Consider the following 18,768-nt stretch of genomic DNA (forward strand, 5'->3'; position numbering starts at 1 on the left):
GACACATGCTAATAATGACTTGTTTATACATCTTTGAGAATGTTGTGAATACGACAAGTTCCATTCCTTGTCTTGTATGTAATGGACTAGAATGGATGGTGGCAGTCTACTTTCTACTTATCTACCCTTCTACCTCTACCACTACCTCTCCAACTCATTTCCTACTCCCTCCCCTCTCCCTCCGCCTCTCCCCCCCCCCTGTCCCTTTCACCTGACGACCCTCCTTACTCCTCCCACCCACTCCTCCCTCCTCCCTACCGCCCTCACCCCAAACCCTCACTAATTACTTCATTATTCATCTCTTTCCTTTCGTTTCTCTTATACGTTTGTGGCAATGAACTGTTCTAGAATTCTCTAGAGTTGCGAGTAGCGGATCAGGTTACAATGTCTTGTGTTCGTGGTACCTAGGTAATCAAATACCTAGGTCACAAGGTGTTGAATTGGAGAGGCTGCAGTAGACTCCGGGGGGGAACTCTAAAATAGTTTACTAGGGGCGGGATAATGGACAAAAGAGAGCTATTTCCCCCCCCCCCCCCGTTAGAATAGTTTACTAGGGGCGGGATAATAGACAAAAGAGAGCTATTTCCCCCACCCCCCGTTAGAATAGTTTACTAGGGGCGGGATAATAGACAAAAGAGAGCTATTTCCCCCCACCCCCCCGTTAGAATAGTTTACTAGGGGCGGGATAATAGACAAAAGAGAGCTATTTCCCCCCACCCCCCCCCCCGTTAGAATAGTTTACTAGGGGCGGGATAATAGACAAAAGAGAGCTATTTCCCCCACCCCCCGTTAGAATAGTTTACTAGGGGCGGGATAATAGACAAAAGAGAGCTATTTCCCCCACCCCCCGTTAGAATAGTTTACTAGGGGCGGGATAATAGACAAAAGAGAGCTATTTCCCCCCACCCCCCCCCCGTTAGAATAGTTTACTAGGGGCGGGATAATAGACAAAAGAGAGCTATTTCCCCCACCCCCCGTTAGAATAGTTTACTAGGGGCGGGATAATAGACAAAAGAGAGCTATTTCCCCCCACCCCCCCGTTAGAATAGTTTACTAGGGGCGGGATAATAGACAAAAGAGAGATATTTCCCCCCACCCCTACCTTGAGGCTACCTTGAGGTGCTTCCGGGGCTTAGTGTCCCCGCGGCCCGGTCGTCGACCAGGCCTCCTGGTTGCTGGACTGATCAACCAGGCTGTTAGACGCGGCTGCTCGCAGCCTGACGTATGAGTCACAGCCTGGTTGATCAGGTATTCTTTGGAGGTGCTTATCCAGTTCTCTCTTGAACACTGTGAGGGGTTTGCCAGTTATGCCCCTTATGTGTAGTGGAAGCGTGTTGAACAGTCTCGGGCCTCTGATGTTGATAGAGTTCTCTCTCAGAGTACCTGTTGCACCTCTGCTTTTCAACGGGGGTATTCTGCACATCCTGCCATGTCTTCTGGTCTCATGTGGTGTTATTTCTGTGTGCAGGTTTGGGACCAGCCCCTCAATTATTTTCCACGTGTAAATTATTATGTATCTCTCCCGCCTGCGCTCAAGGGAGTACAGATTTAGGCTCTTTAGTCGGTCCCAGTAATTTAGATGTTTTACTGAGTGGATTCTAGCAGTAAAGGATCTCTGCACGCTCTCTAGGTCAGCAATTTCTCCAGCTTTGAAAGGGGCTGTCATTGTGCAGCAGTACTCCACTCTAGAGAGCACAAGCGTTTTGAAAAGTATCATCATCGGTATAGCATCTCTAGTGTGAAAAGTTTTTGTTATCCAACCTGTCATTTTCTTGCAGTTGTGACGGCTACTTTATTGTGTTCTTTAAAGGTAAGGTCTTCCGACATGAGTACACCCAGGTCCTTTACATTGCCTTTTCGTTCTATGTTATGATTTGCCTGCGTTTTGTACGTGGTTTCTGTTTTTATATTTTCAATTTTTCCGTAGCGCATGAGCTGAAACTTATCCTCGTTGAATACCATATTATTTTCTGTAGCCCATAGAAAGACCTGATCTACATCTGATTGGAGGTTTGCCGTGTCCTCTATGTTGCCAACTCTCATGAAAATCCTAGTGTCATCTGCAAAGGATGATACAGTGCTATAGGTTGTGTTCTGGTCTATGTCCGATATGAGGATGAGAAAAAGTACTGGAGCAAGCACAGTACCCTGGGGGACTGAGCTCTTCACGGTTGATGGGCTGGATTTTATTTTGTTGACTATTACACATTGGGTTCTGTCAGTCAGGAAATTGTAGATCCATCTGCCTATTTTCCCGGTAATTCCTTTTGAACGCATTTTATGTGCAATAACACCATGGTCACATTTATCAAAAGCTTTTGCGAAATCTGTGTAAATTACATCAGCGTTTTGTTTGTCTTCCATAGCATCTAATGCCATATCATAGTGGTCCAGCAACTGCGACAGGCAAGAGCGCCCTGTTCTGAAACCATGTTGTCCGGGGTTATGGAGATGCTGTGATTCCATGTATTTTGTGATCTTACTTCTTAGCACTCTCTCAAAAATTTTTATGATGTGCGATGTTAGTGCTATCGGTCTGTAATTTTTTGCCTCTGCCTTATTTCCTCCTTTATGGAGTGGTGCTATCTCTGCTGTTTTTAGTATGTCAGGGATAACGCCAGTATCTAGGCTTTGTCTCCACAGAATGTGAAGGGCCTGCGATAGTGGTTTTTTACAGTTCTTGATGAATATGGAGTTCCAAGAATCCGGGCCTGGTGCAGAGTGCATAGGCATACTGTTTATGGCTTCTTCAAAATCTAGTGGGGATAGGGCGACGTCTGATATATGATTTGATGTTGGTATCATATCCATGAAAAATTCATTTGGGTTATCAATCTTTAGTGCATTTAATGGCTCACTGAAAACAGAGTCGTACTGCTTCCTCAGTAACTCGCTCATTTCTTTGTTGTCATCTGTGAAAGTTCCATCTCCCTTTCGCAGGGGCCCGATACTAGATGTGGTTTTTGATCTTGATTTTGCATAGGAGAAAAAATATTTCGGATTTCTCTCTATTTCACTGATGGCCTTTTGCTCTCTTTGCCTCTCCTGGGTTTTGTATGATTCTTGTAGCTTGAGTTCAATTGTTTCTATTTCTCTACCTAACCTTCTTCGCCGTTCTTGAGATTGGGTGCGACTCTCAAGTTGTTCCGCGATTCGTGTTCTTCGCCTATATAGGGAACGACGTTCCCGTTCCAATCTGCATCTCTTTCTCTTTTTTCTTAGGGGTATGCGGTTTGAACATATCTCTAGTGCTACTGAGCTTATTTTTTCCAGGCACTGGTTCAGGTTTGCATTTCCTAGCTGTTCTTCCCAGTTTATTTCTGTGAAGTCCTGGTTTATTTGCTCCCAGTTTATCCGTTTATTATTGAAGTTGAATTTGCTGAAATCTCCTCCACCGGGAATCTGGACTGGTTTTGAAGGTCCATTCCCCATGGTTGTCAGAACTTCAATTAAGTTGTGATCTGAGTAACAGGTATTTGTAATCATTATGTTCCCGATCAACTCATCATTATTAGTGAAAATGAGGTCCAGCGTGTTCTCCTTCCTAGTTGGTTCTACTATTTGCTGGTTTAAGGCAAACCTATCGCACATCCGTAGCAGGTCATTTGCATGTGCCTGCTCATTTAGGCTACTTCCTGGTATTCTTTCTGATATTACTGTATTAGCCAGGTGCTTCCATTTCAGGTGCCGTAGGTTGAAGTCCCCAAGCAGGATGATGTTCGGAGCTGGATTTGTGAGGTTTTCCAAGCAGTGCTCTATTTTCATTAGTTGGTCTTTAAACTGCTGAGGGTTTGCCTCCGGTGACTTATATACAAGGACAATAACTACATTTAGGATCTCTATTTTGACTATCAGCACTTCCACCATATCATTTGAGGTGTTTAGCAGCTCAGTACAGATGAGTGTGTCTTTGATGTAGAGGCTGACCCCACCCTGAAGCCGGTGTTTCCTATCACATCTGAAGAGATTGTATTCTGAGATCCATATTTCACCATCAAGGTAGTCCTTGGTGTGAGTTTCCGTTAGGGCTGCAAACACTGCATTTGCCTCATGAAGGAGACCATCTATAAAATGAACTTTGTTGGATTTGCGTGTTTTTATACCCTGGATGTTGGCAAATATAAATGATGTTATCGTGTTAGTGGAAGTGCTGGATGCTTTAATTGGTGTTAATATCTGAGGCTCTGGTAAGGAGGCCACTGTGTTTGCGTCCTCTCTAGCATTTGACCGAGTTGGTGGTAGAGTCTGGTCATTTTTAGCCATTCTTCTCCTCCTCCTCTTGCTAAAAAATTATCCCGGTTGATGGAGTAGTGGCTGTTTTCATAGTGGTAGTCTGTCGGTTATATTCGCCTGGTACCTCTTATATGAAAAGCTGGGCATTCAGCATTGAAGCACTCTTTCCTGTCCAAAGAGTTCTTGCAAATTTCTGGGTGAAAGAATTCACAGCTTTTGGTACATTTACCTGTATTGAGGAGGTTTCTGCACTTTCTAGGGTGATCGTGTGTACATGTTCCATTTATTCTTCCCGATTCCCCATGCTTACAGGTTGCCCATCTGTAGATAGAACCGCTAACCGTTCTAACCCCCGTTAGAATAGTTTAATAAGGGCGGGATAATGGACAAAAGAGAGATATTCCCCCCCCCCCCCCCGTTAGAATAGTTTACTAGGGGCGGGATAATAGACAAAAGAGAGCTATTCCCCCCCCCCCCTCGTTACACAAGCTCACTGACCCTCAATGAACTCCCAGCTAATTATTAAACTGAAATATTAAATGAGTTTAAAACAAATAAAGGGTCATGATTTGTTATACTTAGATAATACTTAACTTATGGATGTGGCACCTTCCTGAAACGTGAATGTGCCTGCACTACTGATCTCCCAGGAAGGACAGAAATCAATAATTGTGAACTTGAAGGGCATAGGAACCTTGGCAATCAATGCTTGGGAATTAATTTATAGAAAAATTCTTTATTTGCTTGTTTAGATCCAGAGGCAGCTTTAATTACCATTAAATGGAGGAGAACATATGGGACTGCCAGTACAGTATATAAACAAGACATATATCGACCTTGAATTAATAAAAAGGGGAGGAAAATATCTAAACTCCAAAATACATTAATAAGCACTTTATTTAACAAAGGACACGTTTATTTATAGCCTAGCTGTAATTAAGTCCTACGAGGCAATGGTACATACCACTGATTGAAGATCAGTACTCAAGAGCACATTACCTTATCTCTGCAATTACCGGCCACAGATTAAATTTTAAATTTTGCCCCGAGGGGCGAGTTTATTGGGCAGCGTCACTCATCTTGTGAGTGGACATACCGCCATAGCAGCATGTACAACACTCCCCAATAGGAAGAAAACTCGCTGGGTTGTTCATCCTGTCACTTGTACCCAGACACAGCTGGGAGTGCCAGCCACAGATGTTGAGTGGCTACCTCCAGGTTTCTGGTGGGACCTGTCCCAAGTCTCACCCATAACCCACTGTCCCAAGTCTCACTCATAACCCACTGTCCCAAGTCTCACTCATAACCCACTGTCCCAAGTCTCACTCATAACCCACTGTCCCAAGTCTCACCCAAGACACACTGACTAAAATTTTACTCACATGCTAACCAGTGGAGGAAAGCTCCACCCACAACTAGTTTCCTAGGCCCAATAAACCCCGCCTCTCCAAGTCTAGAGCCAATGATTTCAAAAGTCCGGCTCTAGGCCTTGGTCCAGCTCCGAACACTAGGCCTCCCTGGGTTTCCACCAATCGAGCTCCAGGATAGGCTAGGCCTGCCCTGAAGGTTAGGTTTGCCTCCCGCAGATTTCTCACTCGTTCCCATACTTACATCCAAGGAAACCGGAGCAGGGGTATGTATATGGAACCGGCTGAGTTTATTGCCCCTCATTTGTCAATGGCTGTAGAGGGGACAGGAGAGAGAGAGGGGAATGACTGGGGAGGAGGATTGGGGGAAGTAGGGGACGATTGGGGACAATAAAAATGATGGAAAGTTTCTTGGCCTATTCCTAGACAAGAGACTCAACTTCAGCACCCACATTTCACATAACTAAGAAAGTCTCTAAAGCAGTTAGTATACTCTCCAAAATCAGATATTATGTACTTAACTCTGCTCTCATCTCTCTATATTATGCACCCTATCCCTATCTTAATTATGGTATCTGTGCATGGGGTTCAACCACTGCAAACAACCTCAAGTCCATCATCACCCAGCAAAAATCTGCTATCAGAATAATAACAATTTCTGCTTTCAGACAACACACAGCCCCCTTGTTTAACTCCCTAAACATGCTAAACATAATCTCACTCCACAAATTTTCTTGTGTCAACTACATTTACAAAACCCTGTTCTTAAATGCAAATCCTGCTCTGAAACTCTCCCTGGACAGATGTAATAGGACCCATTATCACCACACCAGAAATAAATATCTCTTTGATATCCCCAGAGTCAAACTTAATCTGTGTAAACACTCTATGCAAATAAAGGGACCCAGTCTTTGGAACTCTCTCCCTATTGAATTGAAAAGCTGTCCAACTTTTGCGTCATTCAAAAACAATACTAAAAAGTACCTAATTTCATCTTCATAGTTTTTTACTTTTGCTTTAGAATTTCACTGTATCTATTGCTACCCAATCTTCCAATCTTTATGTTCCCAATCCTAACATCTTTATCATTGTGATCATTGCTGTCTTATATGTGCTATCAATCTGCTGTATGGTGTCTATTAATCTTGTTTAAATTACCAATCAAGTTGTCAATGTAATCAATCAGAGCTTTAATATACCAATGTGCTTTAATATACTTACTAATCTCTCTAATCTCATTTTTTTCTTGCAATGTATCTCTTATCATTTTATTAATTCTGCTAGAATTTACCTACTTAAAATTATCTGTTAGATTAAGGACCTGCCCGAACCGCTGCGCGTACTAGTGGCTTTACAAGATTGTAAATACTATGCTATGTATTCTCACAAACCCAATGTACCTTCTTGTATACAAATAAATAAATAAATAAATAAATAAACAGTTACAAGGAAAATAAGTACCCTGGATTTTGGGGACTGTTGGGTGGTTCCATCCTTGGGAGGGTCAGTAGTTTGACCCTGGGGGAGGTAGTCTGTCTCTCATCTGCCCATCTATCAATCCATCTATCTATCTATCTGTCCATTTATCTATCCAACTATCTATCCTTCCATAACACTGATGGTTTACCCATTGGTGCACTTAAAAATATTACCATAAACCGTTTAACCAATATTTACAGTGAGGGTGACCTGGTTCTCACTACTCTGGCACTGGACCATTTGTACATTTTCAAGGAACTGCTCAATCTCAATTCTAAGGAGAAACACGATGTCATTGTTTCTACCTTAGCAGAGATAAGGAAGAGTAAGGAATGAGGGAAGAAGAGAGAGGTGGGGGGAAAGGGAATAGAAAATGGGGAATGTCGAGGGAAAACTTAGGGAGTGAATAGAAAATGGCGGATCTGAGCAAAAGGAGAGAAGGCCGGACGGAGAATAAAGATGTAGACAGAGAAATTGATCACTAATGATCAACATCATCCTATCTCAACGTGATCTTAAATATATATACACAGCAATGGGACATGAAACACTGCTGTATTGATAAGATTCACCTTTTGATATAATCACTTACTGACAGCATGTTTAAAACAGTTTGATACTGGAGCATTTGGGAGGTTCAATGTCCTTGAACCTCTGGTAAGTCCCTACACACCGGCAAGTTTCTAAGTCCCAACACACTGGCAACTTCCTAAGTCCCTATCCTATACTGCCAAATTGGTCAGAACCTAGACATGAGACCAGTATCTCATGTAGGAATTCCTGTATTAATTTTTTTCCTCTACACTAGTCTTTACTAATGGTCTTGGGTTTGACCTCCTGACCTCTATACCTTTCAAGGAGGGGAGATTAATTATGGAAGGGTGAGGGAGGAAAGAGAGCCGCGAGGCAGCCCTCGGTGTGAGGTCTTGACCCTCAGCTGACTGTGGCCTGGCCGGCAATGTTTCATTAAGATGTTTGCATACCAAAACCAACTCGTCTCCCTGTATCGTCATCCTATCAATTCATCTTGCTTTCTCTCCGTCTATTCATCCATCTATCTATACATCCAGCTACTCATCTTTCTATCCTTTTATCCATTCATCTATCTATTCGTCTATCTATCAGTCTATCTGTCCATACTTATATTTATCCATCTATACTGTCACTATGGTGGTGTGTCCACTCACAGGATGAGTGGCGCTGCCCAATACTGTCACTATGGTGGTGTGTCCACTCACAGGATGAGTGGCGCTGCCCAATACTGTCACTATGGCTGTGTGTCCACCCACAGGATGAGTGGCGCTGCCCAATACTGTCACTATGGAGGTGTGTCCACTCACAGGATGAGTGGCGCCGCCCAATACTGTCACTATGGCGGTGTGTCTACTCACAGGATGAGTGGCGCTACCCAATACTGTCACTATGACGGTGTGTCCACTCACAGGATGAGTGACGCTGCCCAATACTGTCACTATGGCGGAGTGTCCACTCACAGGATGGGTGACGCTGCCCAATACTGTCACAATGGTGGTACGTCCATTCACAGGATGGGTGGCGCTGCCCAATACTGTCACTATGGCGGTGTGTCCACCCACAGGATGAGTGGCGCTGCCCAATACTGTCACTATGGAGGTGTGTCCACTCACAGGATGAGTGGCGCCGCCCAATATTGTCACTATGGCGGTGTGTCCACTCACAGGATGAGTGGCGCTGCCCAATACTGTCACTATGGCGGTGTGTCCACTCACAGGATGAGTGGTGCTGCCCAATACTGTCACTATGGTGGTGTGTCCACTCACAGGATGAGTGGCGCTGCCCAATACTGTCACTATGGCGGTGTGTCCACTCACAGGATGAGTGGCGCTGCCCAATACTGTCACTATGGCGGTGTGTCCACTCACAGGATGAGTGACGCTGCCCAATACTGTCACTATGGCGGTGTGTCCACTCACAGGATGAGTGGCGCTGCCCAATACTGTCACTATGGCGGTGTGTCCACTCACAGGATGAGTGACGCTGCCCAATACTGTCACTATGGCGGTGTGTCCACCCACAGGATGAGTGGCGCTGCCCAATACTGTCACTATGGCGGTGTGTCCACTCACAGGATGAGTGGCGCCGCCCAATACTGTCACTATGGCGGTGTGTCCACTCACAAGATGAGTGGCGCTGCCCAATACTGTCACTATGGCGGTGTGTCCACTCACAGGATGAGTGACGCTGCCCAATACTGTCACTATGGCGGTGTGTCCACTCACAGGATGAGTGACGCTGCCCAATAAACTCGCCCCTCGGGGCAAAATGTTAACAAATTTCATAAAGAGTTGCTAGCATGATGTAAGTCCGTATGAGACCCAGCCTAAATGTCCTCACTCTTGGGTAATATTAAGCTTATTAAGCTGTAAACCGTAAATGTATATTTTACCAAAGACACGAGCGAAAATAATCAAAATGTAACGTCTCCTTCCTTAAGGCTGTTCTTTATTATGCATTTATACTTAAGATAATGACTTGTTAGTATCTTTGAGAGCAAGATATTCTGAATATATATATATTGTAAGGTGGGGCCTCTTGCCCGTCTAACATGACCTCTTTAATGTCTTCACGGCTTGAACACCCGGCTGGTTTGTAGACTGGTGCAGCTGGTTGGTAGACTGGTGCTGCTGGTTGGTAGACTGGTGCAGCTGGTTGGTAGACTGGTGCAGCTGGTTGGTAGGCTGGTGCAGCTGGTTGGTAGACTGGTGCAGCTGGTTGGTAGACTGGTGCAGCTGGTTGGTAGACTGGTGCTGCTGGTTGGTAGACTGGTGCAGCTGGTTGGTAGACTGGTGCAGCTGGTTGGTAGACTGGTGCTGCTGGTTGGTAGACTGGTGCAGCTGGTTGGTAGACTGGTGCAGCTGGTTGGTAGGCTGGTGCAGCTGGTTGGTAGGCTGGTGCAGCTGGTTGGTAGACTGGTGCTGCTGGTTGGTAGACTGGTGCAGCTGGTTGGTAGACTGGTGCAGCTGGTTGGTAGACTGGTGCAGCTGGTTGGTAGACTGGTGCAGCTGGTTGGTAGGCTGGTGCAGCTGGTTGGTAGGCTGGTGCAGCTGGTTGGTAGACTGGTGCAGCTGGTTGGTAGGCTGGTGCAGCTGGTTGGTAGGCTGGTGCAGCTGGTTGGTAGGCTGGTGCAGCTGGTTGGTAGGCTGGTGCAGCTGGTTGGTAGACTGGTGCAGCTGATTGGTAGACTGGTGCAGCTGGTTGGTAGACTGGTGCAGCTGGTTGGTAGACTGGTGCTGCTGGTTGGTAGGCTGGTGCAGCTGGTTGGTAGACTGGTGCAGCTGGTTGGTAGACTGGTGCAGCTGGTTGGTAGGCTGGTGCAGCTGGTTGGTAGACTGGTGCAGCTGGTTGGTAGACTGGTGCAGCTGGTTGGTAGGCTGGTGCAGCTGGTTGGTAGGCTGGTGCAGCTGGTTGGTAGACTGGTGCAGCTGGTTGGTAGACTGGTGCTGCTGGTTGGTAGACTGGTGCTGCTGGTTGGTAGGCTGGTGCAGCTGGTTGGTAGACTGGTGCAGCTGATTGGTAGACTGGTGCAGCTGGTTGGTAGGCTGGTGCAGCTGGTTGGTAGACTGGTGCAGCTGGTTGGTAGACTGGTGCAGCTGGTTGGTAGGCTGGTGCAGCTGGTTGGTAGGCTGGTGCAGCTGGTTGGTAGACTGGTGCAGCTGGTTGGTAGACTGGTGCAGCTGGTTGGTAGGCTGGTGCAGCTGGTTGGTAGGCTGGTGCAGTTGGTTGGTAGACTGGTGCAGCTGGTTGGTAGACTGGAGCAGCTGGTTGGTAGGCTGGTGCAGCTGGTTGGTAGACTGGTGCAGCTGATTGGTAGACTGGTGCAGCTGGTTGGTAGGCTGGTGCAGCTGGTTGGTAGGCTGGTGCAGCTGGTTGGTAGACTGGTGCAGCTGGTTGGTAGACTGGTGCAGCTGGTTGGTAGACTGGTGCAGCTGGTTGGTAGACTGGTGCAGCTGGTTGGTAGACTGGTGCAGCTGGTTGGTAGGTTGGTGCAGCTGGTTGGTAGACTGGTGCAGCTGGTTGGTAGGCTGGTGCAGCTGGTTGGTAGACTGGTGCAGCTGGTTGGTAGACTGGTGCAGCTGGTTGGTAGACTGGTGCAGCTGGTTGGTAGGCTGGTGCAGCTGGTTGGTAGGCTGGTGCAGCTGGTTGGTAGACTGGTGCAGCTGGTTGGTAGACTGGTGCAGCTGGTTGGTAGGCTGGTGCAGCTGGTTGGTAGGCTGGTGCAGCTGGTTGGTAGACAGGTGCAGCTGGTTGGTAGGCTGGTGCAGCTGGTTGGTAGGCTGGTGCAGCTGGTTGGTAGACTGGTGCAGCTGGTTGGTAGGCTGGTGCAGCTGGTTGGTAGGCTGGTGCAGCTGGTTGGTAGACTGGTGCAGCTGGTTGGTAGGCTGGTGCAGCTGGTTGGTAGGCTGGTGCAGCTGGTTGGTAGACTGGTGCAGCTGGTTGGTAGACTGGTGCAGCTGGTTGGTAGACTGGTGCAGCTGGTTGGTAGGCTGGTGCAGCTGGTTGGTAGACTGGTGCAGCTGGTTGGTATACTGGTGCAGCTGGTTGGTAGACTGGTGCAGCTGGTTGGTAGACTGGTGCAGCTGGTTGGTATACTGGTGCAGCTGGTTGGTAGACTGGTGCTGCTGATTGGTAGGCTGGTTTTTCCTTCAAATTCAGTTTGCTTTTAATGAACTTATAGAAAAAGCCTAGATCTGCTTTACGTTTGTCCGCTTCTGCGAGCAGCTGCGTCCTACAGCCTGGTTGACCAGAAAACCAATCGGGAGGCTTTGTCGGAGACCGGGCCTCGGGGCCGTTGATCCCCGGAACCTCCTCAAGATAGTCTCAATCACGCTATTCACTTCTAGATTATCACGCATTATGTATGTAATTTCCAAGAGGACATATGGTTATCTTGAGATCTTGAGGTTATCTTGAGATGATTTCGGGGCTTTAGTGTCCCCGCGGCCCGGTCCTCGACCAGGCCTCCACCCCCAGGAAGCAGCCCGTGACAGCTGACTAACACCTAGGTACCTATTTTACTGCTAGGTAACAGGGGCATACGGTGAAAGAAACTCTGCCCATTGTTTCTCGCCGGCGCCCGGGATCGAACCCGGGACCACAGGATCACAAGTCCAGCGTGCTGTCCGCTCGGCCGACCGGCTCAAAGTCGCTCTTTCCAAAGAGAGGAAGGTACTGAATGTCAAATATCTCTTCTTCTCTGGTTAATATTTGATCCAGTATTGACGGAGCATCTCCTTCCCTGACAGCTGAGGCGGCGGTGGCCTGATAGCTGAGTGGACAGCGTTTCGGATTCGTAGTCGTGAGGTTCCGGGTTCGATCACTGGTGGAGGCGGTCGGCCGAGCGGACAGCACGCTGCAGTGATCCTGTGGTCCCGGGTTCGATCCCAGGCGCCGGCGAGAAACAATGGGCAGAGTTTCTTTCACCCTATGCCCCTGTTACCTAGCAGTAAAATAGGTACCTGGGTGTTAGTCAGCTGTCACGGGCTGCTTCCTGGGGGTGGAGGCCTGGTCGAGGACCGGGCCGCGGGGACACTAAAGCCCCGAAATCATCTCAAGATAACCTCAAGAGGCGGAAACAAATGGGCAGAGTTTCTTTCACCCTGATGCTTTGTTTACCTAGCGGTAAATAGGTACCTGGGAGTTAGCCAGCTGCTACGGGCTGCTTTCTGGGGGGGTGTAACAAAAATGAGGCCTGGTCGAGGACCGGGCCGCGGCACGGTAAGCTCCGAAATCGTCTCAAGATAACTTCCCTCATTCTCGGGGCCTGATTAATGTAATAATAAGTGTAGTTACAGGATGAGAGCCACGCTCGTGGTGTCCCGTCTTCCCAGCACTCTTTGTCATATAACACTTTGAAACTACTGACGGTCTTGGCCTCCACCACCTTCTCCCCTAACTTGTTCCAATCGTCTACCACTCTGTTTGCGAAAGAAACTTTCTAATATTTTTTTTCGGGACCTTTGTTTACTTAGCTTGAATGTGTGTCCTTTTGTTCGTAAAGTTGTTAGTTTCAGGAATTCCTCCTTGTCAATTTGGTCGATTCCTGTTAGTATCTTATAAGTGGTGATCATATCACCTATTTTTCTTCTATCTTCTAGTTTTGGCATGTTTAACGCCTCTGGTCTCTCCTCGTAACTCTTTGTTTTTCAGTTCCGGAAACCAAATTATAGCATGCCGTTGCACCCCCAAAAAAAAAGCAAAAAATTAAATTAAAAGCAAGTCTAAAGTTGGAAAGCGACGCACAATGTTCTCTCATAATGTTCTTTATGTGTTCCTCTTGTGACAGTTTACTATCCAAAACCTCCCCCTAGATCTCCTTCTTTATTAGAGTTCTTTAATTACTTTCCACATAATTTGTAAGTTGTGTTTGGTCTATTTTCTCCGATTCCACATCATATAACATGGCATTTATTCACATTGAATTCCATTTCCCACTTGACGCTCCAAGCACTTATTTTATATAGATCAATTTGAAGGGCATTACAATCGTCTGCGTCTCCTGTCTTCCCCAATATCTTAGCGTCATCCGCAAACATGTTCATATAATTCTGTATTCCTTCTAATAGATCGTTTATGAAGACGATGAACATTACTGGTGCAAGAACTGAACCCTGTGGTACTCCGCTTGTGACACTCCTCCAGTCAGATACATTGTCTCTGATGACTGCCCTCGTCTGTCAGAAAATGTTTCATCCATGTCAGGTCTCCCTGTCACCCCTCCAGCATGTTCCAGTTTCCAGAACAGCCTCTTGTGTGGGACTCTATCAATAGCCTTTATTAGGTCCGGATAGACAGTCAACCCAACCACCTGTTTCCTGTAGTATCTCTGTGGCTATCGTAAAAGCTAAGTAGATTTGTTACACAGGATCTTCCTGTTCGAAAACCATACTGTTTGTCCGTTATTATGTCATTACTCTCTAGGTGTTCAACCCATTTGGCTTTAACTATTGTTTCTAGTGTTTAAACTACCACGCTTGTTAATGATGCGAGTCTATAATTTAGAGCTTCCTCTCGGCTACTATTTTTATAGATTGGTACTATGTTTGGCTTTTTCCATATATCTGCTAAGATTCCTGTGCACAAGGATGTCTGAAATATTAAATGGAGTGGAATGCTCAGCTCAGTTGCACATTCTCGCAGCACCCAAGGTGAAACTCCATGAGGTCTAACCGCTTTATTTCTTCCTAGTCCCGTGAGTAATTTGTCCACTTCGTCTTGAGATACCTCTATGTATTCTATGGCGTGTTCTGGAATTGGTATTTGGTCCGGCTCTCTGAAATCCTCATTTTTGTACAAGCACACATTGAAACTGTTCATTTAGCGTTTCTTACATTTCTTTTTCATTTTCAGTAGTCCTGTTCCCCGTTCTCAGTCACTGGATTTAATCTTTTACATGCAGCTTACTTTTAATGAATTTATAGAAAAGGTCTGGATCTGTTTTACATTTGTTCACTATACCTTTCTCAAAGTTTCTTACTGCCTCTCTCTTCTCTGCTGTGTAATTGTCTCTTGCTTGCTTGTATTGTTGGTATGTTTGAGGTTTAGGCCTCTTCCGATATTGAACCCATTTTCTTGTCTTTTCCTCTCTGGCCCTCTCATAATTTCTGTTGAACCAATCCTGTTTTCTGGCCCTGCATCTCTGTTTTGGTATGAATGTTTGTGTGTCTTCATCGTATATTTCACAAAATTTGGCATACATCTCATTTACTTCCTTGCCTAGCAACAAGTCTGTCCAATTAAACTCATTAAAGAATGTTCTAAGTTCCCCGTAGCGTCCTCTCTTGAAATCGATTTTATCAACTGTTTCAAAGTCCTCATTTTCTTGTAGATTATATCACAAAGCATTTAATTTCCAACAGGACATGATCACTCTCTCCCAAGGGAGGAAGGTACTGGATGTTAAAAATCTCTCTACTTCTTTCCTGTGAATATTAGAGCCAGTACTGACGGAACATCCCCTTTCCTCATGCTTGTGGCCTGCTTGACGTGTTGTTACATGAACAACCCGTCCTCTTAAAAATAACGTCCCTTTCAGCTCGTATGCGCGGCACTATGGCCAAATTTGGACGTAATTTGAAATGAAATCGACTCACAAAAGTGACGTACTGTTCCGTTTTCTGTTTGAGTCGTCCGGCCCTCCTCGGACAGCTTAGAAGAGGAACTTTCCATTAACGTTTTTCATACCGTTTTGAAACTTTATGAGAATTTCCTGCCCACCTAACCTATCAGAGGACCCTTAACTTACTGTTGTTGAAAAAAAAAATTCCAAATTTATTTTCAATTTTTTTTCATTTTCAAATTACGTCCATATTCGGCCATACGGACAAACGGCCAAAAGTGACGTTCTTTTTAAGAGGACAGGTTGACATGAAGGCCTCCAGTATGAGGTTTACAAATCTGTCTCTCCAAATGTCCTCCGTTCTTGCTTCGTCGGCATCCCAGTCTATTGTCTTCAATTTAAAGTCCCCCAGTACCAGCAACTGGCATTTATGTTATCTGCATTTACTATAATCTCTCTCATGACCATTATGAGGCCCTCTCGTTTGTTCAAATTCAAATTCAAATGTTTATTCAGGTAAAAGTACATACATAGAAGATGAGTTACAATCATAATGTTGGATTTATAGAAAGAGCTAATACATACAATACCTAAAGCCACTAATATGCACAGCGTTTCAGGGGCCAGATTCACGAAAGCACTTACGCAAGCACTTACGAACCTGTACACTTTTCTCAATCTTTAGGGGCTTTGTTTTCAATTATTAAACAGTTATTGCGCTCCGAAGCACCAGGAGGCTGTTTATAACAATAACAACAGTTGATTGGAAAGTTTTCATGCTTGTAAACTGTTTAATAAATGTAACCAAAGCCGTCAAATATTGAGGAAAGATGTACACGTTCGTAAGTGCTTGCGTAAGTGCTTTCGTGAATCTGGCCCCAGGCAAGGTGCAGGGAAAAAAACGGACTTAGACTAAAACTTAATACTAATTGAGATTAAAGTATAAATAGTGTTGAAAGGTAGGGAAGGGGGAAGACATGGCAGAAATCAACAATTATACAAGTTGGTCAACAAACAGCATTGTTTGAAAATAGTAAGACATAGGTTGACATTTAGGGGGTAAGGTAGGTTACATGAAGTTTATTAGGTAGTACTTTTTTTTTTTTTTTTTTTTTTTTGAGATATATACAAGAGTTGTTACATTCTTGTACAGCCACTAGTACGCGTAGCGTTTCGGGCAAGTCCCTGGAATACGATCCCCGCCGCGAAGAATCGTTTTTTCATCCAAGTACACATTTTACTGTTGCGTTAAACAGAGGCTACAGTTAAGGAATTGCGCCCAGTAAATCCTCCCCGGCCAGGATACGAACCCATGACACAGCGCTTAGTTTTACTTTTTTACTTAGTTTTTCTCTTAAACTGGTTGAGAGAGGTACAGCCTTTGACATGATTGGGAAGGTCATTCCACATTCTGGGTCCCTTGAGATGTAGAGCATTTCTAGTTTCATTAAGTCGCACTCTTGGAATATCAAATAGGTATTTGTTTCTGGTGTAGTGCTCATGGGTTCTGTTACAACCTTCTAGGAAGCGTTTAAGATCAGGATTGGCATTACAGTTCAGAGTTTTAAATATAAAGAGTACACTTGAGAGGATGTGCAGTCACTTAATATCTAACATAGTCAAAGATTTAATTAAGGGTACCGAGTGCTGTCTGGGGCCAGAGTTAGAGATTGTCCTAATAGCAGCTTTGTGTTGAGTAATTAGAGGACGTAAATGATTTTGGGTATTAGAACCCCAAGCACAAATACCATAGTTGAGATAAGGATAGATGAGAGAGTAATAGAGCGTCACCAGGGCAGGGCGAGGTACAAAATATCTGATCTTAGAAAGAATGCCAACAGTTTTAGACACTTTTTTTGCTATATTTTGAATGTGACCCTGGAAATTCATCTTGTTATCGATGAGGACACCAAGGAATTTATTTACCATCAACTTTGTTACTAATTTGGATAGTGTTTATTCTTAGATTAATTTGATCTGAGGATTTATTACCAAACAAAACATAGAAGGTTATGTCAATGTTAATGGTGAGTTGGTTAGCAGTTAGCCAAAGATGGACTTTATTTAGTTAAGTATTCACTGTAACATTCAGGGCAAGAGGGTCTGGACTGGAGAAAATTTAGTTATCTAGTTCCTCTTTTGTTCATGTGTTGCTTGCTGGTGGGCTGTAGACATTTACTATTATCAATTGAGGAGGATTCGAACCCGCACACTTGGTACTCTCAAGCTCACGCCCTATACCACTACACCACGACATGGTCAAAAGAAATGCAACTTGGGATTCAACTGAATCCTCTTAGAGTGCAAGAGGGGCAATGCATGAAACCCCTCATTAGGCTTCAATGGAAGCCTCAGAATCCCAATAGAATTCAGTTGAATCCCAGGTTCCATTGCATTTAACCATTTAACCACGGGAGCCGGTCGGCCGAGCGGACAGCACGCTGGACTTATGATCCTGTGGTCCCGGGTTCGATCCCGGGCGCCGGCGAGAAACAATGGGCAGAGTTACTTTCACCCTGATGCCCCTGTTACCTAGCAGTAAAATAGGTACCTGGGTGTTAGTCAGCTGTCACGGGCTGCTTCCTGGGGGTGGAGGCCTGGTCGAGGACCGGGCCACGGGGACACTAAAGCCCCGAAATCATCTCAAGATAACCCCAAGATGTCGTGGTGTAGTGGTCTACTGTGTGATGTTTGGAGTACGAAGTGTATGGGTTCGAATCCTCCTCAAGGTCCTTACTGATTTTCTCAACAATAATAATGTGTTTACATTAAGCACAGTTGAAACATGGTACAGTGGAATATTCATAGCTTAACCTGCTAAGTTATAAAAGGTTTTATATAAAATATATGCCTGCAGCGCTGTGATGCCCGCCTCACTAATGGCTTTGTTCAGGACACAAAAGTGCCTGCAACAGTTGGACACTATAGTTTAGTACCTTGGTCTGCTCCATGGTATTTATGACTATACCACAGTGGTACTGGCATTACATACACACACCCTGGGTTGGGTCTCACATTGCTTTTGTGTACTATGAGTTATATTTTACAGCTTATGTGCGCTTCAAGATGTATTTTGTTTTGTTTTGTAGGGAATCTAGCCTCCAGAGAGGTAATTGAGGCCAGGCTGGAGGATAGAGGTCAGCTTCAGGGAAGGGAGAGGTAGGTGTAGACTCTACACCTACCTCTCTTGCCCCTCTTGGCTAGCAAAGAGAGCCTCGGGAGCCAAAGAGCCTCGAGAGCCTCGGGAGCCAAAGAGCCTCGAGAGCCTCGGGAGCCAAAGAGCCTCGAGAGCCTCAAAGGAGCCTGGAGCCAAAGGCTAGCCTCTTCGCTATCCCTTCCACATTGTAGAAAGATAGCGGGCAACTAAGAGTTAAACACATTGCAGTCCCCATGGCGCAGTGGTAAAACACTCGCCCAGCGCTTTTGCCTGGGTTCATATCCTGGCCAGGGAAGATTGACTGGTCGCCAATGCTTAACTGTAGCCTCTGTTCACCCAGCAGTGAATGGGTTCCTGGTTATTAAATGATTTAGCGGATCGTATTCCAGGGAAAAAATAGGATTAACCTTTAAAGTACTCCCTTATGTTCAGCATTA

At 45.4% G+C, this 18,768-nt stretch overlaps 1 protein-coding gene across 1 annotated transcript in view; it reads left to right on the forward strand.

The window, feature by feature from the left end:
- The window catches only part of LOC138354683 (mucin-22-like), a 55,036-nt gene that overhangs the window by 1,728 nt on the left and 34,540 nt on the right, over window positions 1-18,768 (forward strand). Inside the window, exon 2 of the mRNA XM_069309041.1 lies at window positions 7,678-7,736. Within this exon, the coding sequence (XP_069165142.1) occupies window positions 7,678-7,736 (59 nt within the window). The remainder of the gene's footprint in view (window positions 1-7,677; window positions 7,737-18,768) is intronic.

This window comes from Procambarus clarkii, chromosome 64 (assembly GCF_040958095.1).
Source record: "Procambarus clarkii isolate CNS0578487 chromosome 64, FALCON_Pclarkii_2.0, whole genome shotgun sequence".
Lineage (NCBI taxonomy): Eukaryota > Metazoa > Arthropoda > Malacostraca > Decapoda > Cambaridae > Procambarus > Procambarus clarkii.